Source organism: Myotis nattereri (genome assembly GCF_964212035.1).
Source record: "Myotis nattereri genome assembly, chromosome: X".
Classification (NCBI taxonomy): Eukaryota; Metazoa; Chordata; class Mammalia; order Chiroptera; family Vespertilionidae; genus Myotis; species Myotis nattereri.
In genome coordinates this window covers 28,700,111-28,708,681 of record NC_138078.1, presented here as the reverse complement: position 1 = coordinate 28,708,681, position 8,571 = coordinate 28,700,111, and the positions used below count along the sequence as shown (strand labels likewise).

Genomic DNA, 8,571 nt, shown 5'->3' with positions numbered 1-8,571 from the left:
GACCTCTGGCCTCAATAAAACGGCACTTTCAATTTCCAAATTCTAACTGACCTTGACAATTCTGTTGAAGGCAGGGCAACTGGTCTGAGGTCCCATATATCTGGGCTTTTTTACACTCAAGGACACATCCTTCTTTCTGTAACAGCTGCTCTCCCTCACAGATTTTTCCTTCTTTACTCTAAGCCCCCAAAGAATATCAAATCCTCCTCTTCCTTCACCACTTTTGACCTCACCGACCATCCCCCAGACCTCCAGCCTATGGCTCCTCAGCCAATCTCCTTTTTAATTAACACTGGGGCCACTGCCCTTTCCGAATTCCTGGGACCTTTGTCCCCTCCTCAGTCTCTATTATGGGGGTTGACACATTAGTCTCACAGTCATTAGCCACCTCGCCTTTACACTGCATCTTACTAAATAACCCCTTATCCACTCTGCTTGCCCAACTGAAACAGTACAGACATCCCCTCATAAAGCCCAGTGGTCCCAAATGACTGTCACCTATTTCAGTTTCACTCTCACCCCCACAAAGCCACACCATTCCTTAGACCAGTGATGGCGAACCTATGACACGCGTGTCAGAAGTGACACTCGAACTCATTTTCTTGGTTGATTTTTCTTTGTTAAATGGCATTTAAATATATAAAATAAGTATCAAAAATATGAGTCTTTGTTTTACTATGGTTTCAAATATCAAAAAATTTCTATATGTGACATGGCACCAGAGTTAGGTTAGGGTTTTTCAAAATGCTGACACGCCGAGCTCAAAAGGTTCACCATCACTGCCTTGGATGGTAAACGCCTTATCGCCTCCATCACTGTCCCCTCCTCTAAACAAGAAATACTCTCCTTTCTTGGGCTCCCTAGGTACTCTGGCCTCTGAGTTCCCAACTTCAGTCTTCTCACAAAACTCCTCTATAGCATAACATGTCAAAGTGACTCCTCACTGAGCCTTTAGATCCCAAGGCCAGCATTCTCACCCCTTTAATGCTCTGAAAACTTCTCTGACCTCAGCGCCTTCTCGCACACACACACCCCTTCCCAAAGAACAACTTTCTTTACTGCAAAACTATAAACGTTACTTAACAGTCCAGCTACTATCAAAAGCTGAACTCATTATCACCCAAACCTTAGCATATTATCCCTAAGGAAAAATATGCCAGTTTTAAATCCAATCAGCTAGAGGGCTGGGGACAGACTGTTAGGCCTGCTCTCCCTTCCCCCACCTTTTCTCCAGCCTCATATGCCTATACGTAATTTCCCAAAGTCTTTGGCAAATTAAAACTTTAAAACATTACTATATTAAATGATAAACATCTAAATATTTCAACAAGTTTTAAGTTCACCTAATTTTAGCTTTTATTACAGAAAATTTATAAAGTAAATTTAAAATTGTTAATATATTAACAATATATCTTCTGCTTTGTTAAAGATATATTTCTTAAAAGTGAGAATGTTCATCAACGTCAATCTAAGAAATGCTGGCTGTTTACTTTTTAATCATCATTGGAAAATTAAGGTTTAAATATTGTAAATGACACAAGCCAGTAAGCCAGAACAAGCAGAATAGAAAAACTGAAATAATAAAATAGTAGTCCACAGCCATCTAGACAACTCTATCTTCCCTAAATCAAGAACACTTAAAAATAAATAAATTAAAAACAAACCTCATTTTGGTATATTAGACTACAGCCCTCCAAACTAATGTCTCTTTCCTTCCACCAGACCATTTGTCATAACTCTTATTGTTCTAACTTTTACCCCAATAATACTAAAATGTATAAAAGTTTGTCTTCACCATATTACAAGCCCTACTTGTACCACCACCCCTACATACCATCACAACCTCCTTTTGTGGCCAGGCCTCATCATCCCTCACCCCCAGAGCAAGGACAATTTAGGCCAGATACAAGTGTAAAAACTCACCAGGGCAGAAAGCTCCAAATGCCTAGCAAGGGGCAAAACTGGAGGAAAAACCAACCAACAACAACAACAACAAAAACCCCTTGCCTCCAGAATAACCTACCTTCTCACTAGCCTTCCTGGAAAAATAGCCCCTCTCACATATCAGCCAAATAACTAATAAATTAGATACCCAGACTTCCACATTCCTGCAGATTGTTAGTGATAACATTCCCCCACCTGGCGCAGACTATCCCATCTGAACAGTGCAAGATATTTTTTTAACTCATTACAGACCTCTGGTTCCAGGGCAATTTACAGAATTTCTCTCCAGATCACATCTGTTTACCTTCATAGTGCTTCTAAATCTCGCAGATCTCTTATATCCCTAAAATGGCCCCTCTACTCACCATAGACTAACTTTTAGCCACAGAAGGAAGGGTTTGTTTAATTGCTAACACCTCCTGTTGTTTTTATCTACGCTCTAAGGTCAAATGGAGGAAAGAACACAATGTATTCTACAGAATACTCAATGGCTAAAGGAGATCAGCCAGGGCAGCACAGAGCAGTCTATATGATCCAGCCTACAAGCAGCTCTGCCCAAATTAACCTGGCTTTGACCCCTTACAGGCCCCCTAACACTAATTCTCCTACTCCTCCTCTTCAGGCCCTGCATTTTCAGAATAGTTACCAAATTTATACAAACAAAATTCCAAATCCTAGTTAAGACGGTAGGAGAGTTTGCCCTTACCCTGAAAAAGGTACCCTACATGCCTATATCCCAGGAAATAATCTGAATTTACTCCTTAGGCGTCCATGATAGCCCCTCCCATGCGTGAAACAAAGAGAAAAGGCAACTTCATCCCCCTTCTTTTCCTTTGAATATACCCTTTAAGATGGGAATGAAAGGGTTAAAGAGAATAAAACGAGGCAGGGAAAAAATTATTGTGCTTAGCAGATATATTGCAGAAAGCTTGCAGCCTTGAGCACAGCATAGCTCACATAACCAGAAGACACCTGGCATGGGAGGAACCAAGGATAGGCCAGACCTGTATGTCAGCAGAGCAGCTTGCAGTCAGCAAAAATTAATAAAAACCTATCTCTTCCTGCTCTGTTTGCTGATGCCTTTCTCGGTCTCAGCCCACCTGCATCCAGGTGCCTGGAATAAAATCTCTTTTGATACATTATGGCCTCATGTCATAGGTGCGTGTCCCCAGCCCCCTCCAAACCTTTCACATAATGGTCAATGATGTGAAGTTATGGTTTTTTTACATAAAATACTAGAGGCCTGGTGCACAAAATGTGTGCATGGCGTGTGCGTGTGCCTGTGTGTGTGTGTGTGTGTGTGTGTGTCTGTGTGTCCCTCAGCCTGACCTGCACCCTCTCCATTCCAGGAGCCCTCAGGGGATGTCCTACTGATGGCTTAGGCCCGCTCCCCATGGTTCTCTGCTCTCTGTGGGGCCTGCCTGCTCCACACTGCAGTGAGTGCCAAGCAGGCCATGCTGGGAGCTGCCTGCAGGCCGGGCTTGCCTGCTCCCAGGTCGCCACAGCGATGGCCAAGCAGGCCTTGCCTTGCTGGGAGCTGCCTCCTCCCTGCTGTCAGTCTCCACGGAGACGATGAGGTTAATTTGGAATCCCACTCCTAATTGGCTGGTGGGCATTGTGAAGTCACAATCAATTTGCATCTTTCTCTTTTAATAGTGTAGATATTGTTTCCATGGCCTTTGGCCATTTTGTATCGATTGTAAATAAAAAGCAAAGACTTATATAACAACTTAAATCAATGAAGAATTTTGATTGGGAACAGAGCTCATATAGCATTAATCAGTCTGATAATCATTCTAGAACAGGAATCAGCAAACTTTTTTTGTAAAATGTCAGATTAATCTTTGTGGGTCATATGTTCTTTGTCACAACTAATCAACTCTGCCATGATAACATGAAAGCAGGTATAAACTATTTGTAAGCAATTGGGCATACCTGTGTTCCAATAATATTTTATTTACAAAGACAGGTGGTAGACTGGATTTGACCCATATATTCTGAAATACTAATTATCTTAACAGTCCCTATAGCTTTTTCTTTCAACCACAGTTTACATTCAGTAGCATTCCACACCAGTTTCAGCTGTACAGCAAAGTGGCTGGAAAACCATGCACTCTACAGAGTGGTCCCCCACTGCCCCAAGCACCCACCTGGCCCATATCCAGTTATCTCGACATTATTGACTATATTCCCCATGCTGCAAACCACATCTCTGTGGCTGTTCTGCAACTACCAATCTTTTTCACCCAGCCTCTCAACTCCCCTTGCCTCTGACAGTTATCAGCCTGTTCTCTGCATATATGAGTCTGTTTCTATTTTGTCTGTTTATTTTGCTCATTTGTTTCCACATATGTTAAGTCATATGGCATTTGTCTTTCTCTGACTGGCTTATTTCACTTACTATAATACTCTCCAGATCCATCAGGAGAGGTTAAGGTGGCTGGATAGAAAAGGTGAAGGGATTAAGCAAAGAAAAAAAACCTCATAGACAAGAGTATGATTACCAGAGGGAAAGGGGGGAGGAGGCAAGTTGAAGAGGGTAAAGGGGGGATAAATGGTGATAGAAGGAAACTTCACTTAGAGTGGTGAACACACAATACAATATACAGATGATGTGTTATAGAACTGTACACCTGGAAACCTATATAATTGTATTAACTAATGTCACCCCAATAAATTAAATGAAAGTAGAGTATGAAACCTGAAAAAAAATTGTGAGGTGAACATCTTGACAATGATATTTCTATAAATATTTGGTTTACTAGGTACCGGGTGTCAAGAAAGTTTTCTTGGATTTATGCAAGCACATATTCCAACGAGCTCTAAGCACAACTCCGACACATTCTCAGGACATTCTTGTGGAGTAAGAAAAGGCTAAACCAGCTCCAAGCGGCTTTCAGAGATGGTAGAAGGAGACAGAGAGAGGCTGAATCACCAGGCAGAAGGGAGCCAAGAGGAAACCAGGGTGAGGACTGTCTGGTTCTAGATGTACGTGTACCTCTGCCTCTCCCTCTGTGTGACACTCTCCTGTCTCTCTACAAAGCTCAGCAGGCCATGGCTTTCACAGCCAGTGGCGAAACCTCCAACAATCACTGAGAACCAGGCTCAGCAGCCCCTTGGAAGCACACCTAAGCATCTGGCCTACAGGGAGGGAGACATACCCAGCTATTTATAAGGGTGTGCTCTGTTCCGGACCCTGTGTTATTCCGCAGTTACCCACACAGGTTGACTTAACCTTCGGGAATACCCAAACTTGGAGGAACTCCTATTATCCCCATTTCACACAGCAGGGAACTGCTGCTCAGAGGGAACAGATGAATGTCCAGGATCCCATGGCCAGAAAGTCTGTCCGGAGATGGCCAAGTCACGTCCTCTGATCGCATTGTTGAAGCCGGCTAGGCAGCCTCTGACCAGCCCTGTGTGACAGGCAGAGAAGCAGCAAAGGGCAGTGAACATTGGTGAAAATTTCAAATGTTGACACTCACAGGAGAGGGGTTGGTTTTCTATAACACTTAATGCAAAAACTTTTTAAAAATCTTAACACAGCACATAAAAGTGTTTATCAAACTTATATGTGCTTTGAGTCCATCAGTTGGGATGGAATTTATACAGAACATACATGTACATTTTAAAACATGTATTCAGCCACTGATACCTCTGTTACTCTATTAAATATGATAACAAGGTAGGTGTTTCATTTGAGAATGAGATTTATAATTGTGTTTATAATGTAATATTCAGTAATCATTAAGACTTGCTTGAATTTTAAGTTTTAGACCAGAGAGTAGCTTTTATATATTACTGTTTAAAGCAGCAGTATCCACAAAAGAGGACAAAATAATATATTGTAATGGCAGTTAAAGCACTACTTAATACTCCCTGTCTCAAGTCCTTTTTTGTAACGAGGCAGTATATAAATAAATGAAATCAGCGGACTCTAATTCCTTTCATGTATGTTTCTTTGTTTTTCCCACCACTCCTCATTCCTCCTGTAAAGCCCCAATCCCATGAAGTTCATGCCAACTGCTATGCTACCCTCTCTGCCACCCCCGTTGCCACCACTTCCTACTTTTAGACATTCCCAATCATGAATAAATCCTCTGGCGCCTCAGTCATGGTCTTCAGGCCCACCCCAGTTACCACAATCATTCTGGGAGCCATCCCTCACCCCAGCCTTGACTTGTTCAAAACCCTTGCGAAAGTCGTCTCTTCCCCAACAACCTCCACCAGTTACTCCCACCAGCGCCCCTCCCCGCACCGTCACCCTTAGAAACTGCTCCCTTAAACCCCCAATTCCACCATTCCCACACTGCCCACACCTTCTACCTTCCAACTCTCCATGAGATACCTCCTGGATGTCTCGCAGCTACTTCTCCCACCAAATGACAGAAACAGCGGAATCAGAAGTACTGCGGTGCTATTCAGTCCTTTAATGACATTAGTTGACGACAGAACCTGGCTTCCTCAGCTGGGTGACATTTAGCTTGGGCTGCTCCAATGACTCTGGCCAGGCTCGGGGACTCAGGCTTTCAGCCTCTTCTGGATGCACGCTTTTGGTCGAACAGAGTGAACGCTGCATCAGGGTAGCGCGGCACTTCATTGCTGTTGGCTGGCCTTTCCGCCTCTGGCTCGGTGGTCGGCGCACTGGGCACCCTTGGCGCACTTGGAGCACTCGGCGCACTTCGGTTGTTGGCCTCCAAGCCCACCATCTCCACGATGTAGTCCGTCAGGGAGTCGAGCATGACCATAACCAAGTCGTCTGCGCCGGAGCTTTGATCTTGATTCTGGTGATTGTTTTGAAGAAGGCGATCCACGTAGGTCAAAGGAGACTGCAACTCGGCGATTAAATCGCGGTCTGGAGTCCTGGAGGAGTTCGCAGGGCTTTGATTTTGTGACATGGTTGTTGATTTCAGTCCGATCAGCCCTTCTTAACTGTATGTATAGCTAGGCTAGGTCTTTGAAGACACCAGCGCTCAGTTCTGCCTCTTATATCTCTGCACTCTAGCCCCTCATTGGTCAGGGAGCCCTTTATGACATCCTGGACTTTGGGTCGCCATAGGTGTCCACTGTGACCTCATCAGACCTCAGCCTAGAAATGTCCCCTACAGGGACCTGTAACTCTAGCGACTGGCCCCTGACTTTTGAGGGAACTGTCATTTTCTGCTTGATTTTAACATTGTAAAAATAAATGTGTTTCAATTGAAAACTTTTCCCATCTTAAGGACACAATTCCATGCCATCTGATTCTAACCTTACATCGTCTTTACGGTCCTTTACAACCTTTGATTAGTTGTAGGTTACTGATAAACATGTAAACTGTCTTGTCTAGCAGATATTAAATTGTCCCCCTGTGATGATGTCATGAAACCAGTTTTACATCCATTTATACATTCATTGAAATGTTCTTGATTAATATGCCCATATCTAAATTTGTTTTCTCTTTTCAACCAGTTATAACACCTTGCCATTCCCTCATTGAGAAAACAGAATCTTTTAACACATGTTCATTTTCTATCTGTATGAATGTTTTGGTTTTTTACACCTTTTGAAAAATATATTTTAATCATTTTGGAAGTCACAATGAGATGCTCAGTAGATTCATCTGTCAGAATCAGGTAGATGTTGTTGAGCCTCATTTATAAGAATCATTTTAAGCCCAGATGTGCTTTTTCTTGGCTGTCCTAGGTGAAGCCAAAGCACCAAGAGATGTTTATTTTTGTTTTTTTTATCATTTTCATTTTCCTCTCTACTAATATTGTGTTTCTGCTTTGTTTTTGGTTCATTTATAGCTGATCACAGTCATAAATATGTCTATTCCAAAAGAGAGAATGTAGAAGGAAGAAAGGAGTCTCTGACCCAAGCAATTTCAATATTGAAGCACGCAAACCAACATAGCTTCACGGCCTGGGAATGATCATTGTTGAGGTGAGGCTCTTCCTTCTGATCCCATGAATTCACCTGGCTCCACAGCTCTGCCCTCTATGTTCTGCACTCAGAATCATCTTTCCTTTTGAATTGAGCACATGTTTGCAGTTGAGTAGTTTATCAGCCCATTTTCTGCTTGTCAACACCTGGAAGTACCACAACCTTCTATCATTTCATCCTCTGTCTATTCTTTCAGTTAAAAATGACATTGTTTCTGTTGATTTAACATATGCAAAAATCCTGTAGTCTCCCATGTATGTCGTGGGGATTCATGTCCTTAGACAAGAAGCTCCTTCCCACATCCCTCTTGGAAAATCTCATCTCTATTTGTTGCTTCTGCTAAGATAGCTGGGAACATCCATGATTCATATCCTATATTGCTTCAAAGAGCCCTCTGAATCCTCTGACCTTTTGATTCCTCAGCTGTACTAGCACATGGATGACTAGCTACATCCTTGATTTTATCTCCATGGGACACTTTCCTGACAGTGAATCCTCTCATTTTAATGTCTTTCACAATCTGGATAGGCTGAGAATTTCTTGTATCTTCATGTACTGGTTCTTTTTTGCTTAACAGTTCATCCCTCAATTTATGTATTCTCTTTAAAATAGCAAGAAAAAGCAATGTCATGCCTTCAACACTTTCCTTGGGAACCTGCTTAGCTACATGTTCATTGTTACAATTCACCTGTGATTTCTACC

General features: G+C 42.6%; 1 protein-coding gene across 1 annotated transcript; it reads right to left on the bottom strand.

Annotated features, from left to right (window-relative positions):
• Window positions 1–6,473: 6,473 nt before the first annotated feature.
• LOC308511615 (huntingtin-interacting protein M-like) lies at window positions 6,474–6,842 on the bottom strand (the record flags this gene model as incomplete). The annotated part of the gene is made up of 1 exon (XM_081081608.1): window positions 6,474–6,842. One exon carries the CDS (start codon window positions 6,840–6,842, stop codon window positions 6,474–6,476), a length of 369 nt encoding a protein of 122 aa, XP_080937734.1.
• Window positions 6,843–8,571: the final 1,729 nt, after the last annotated feature.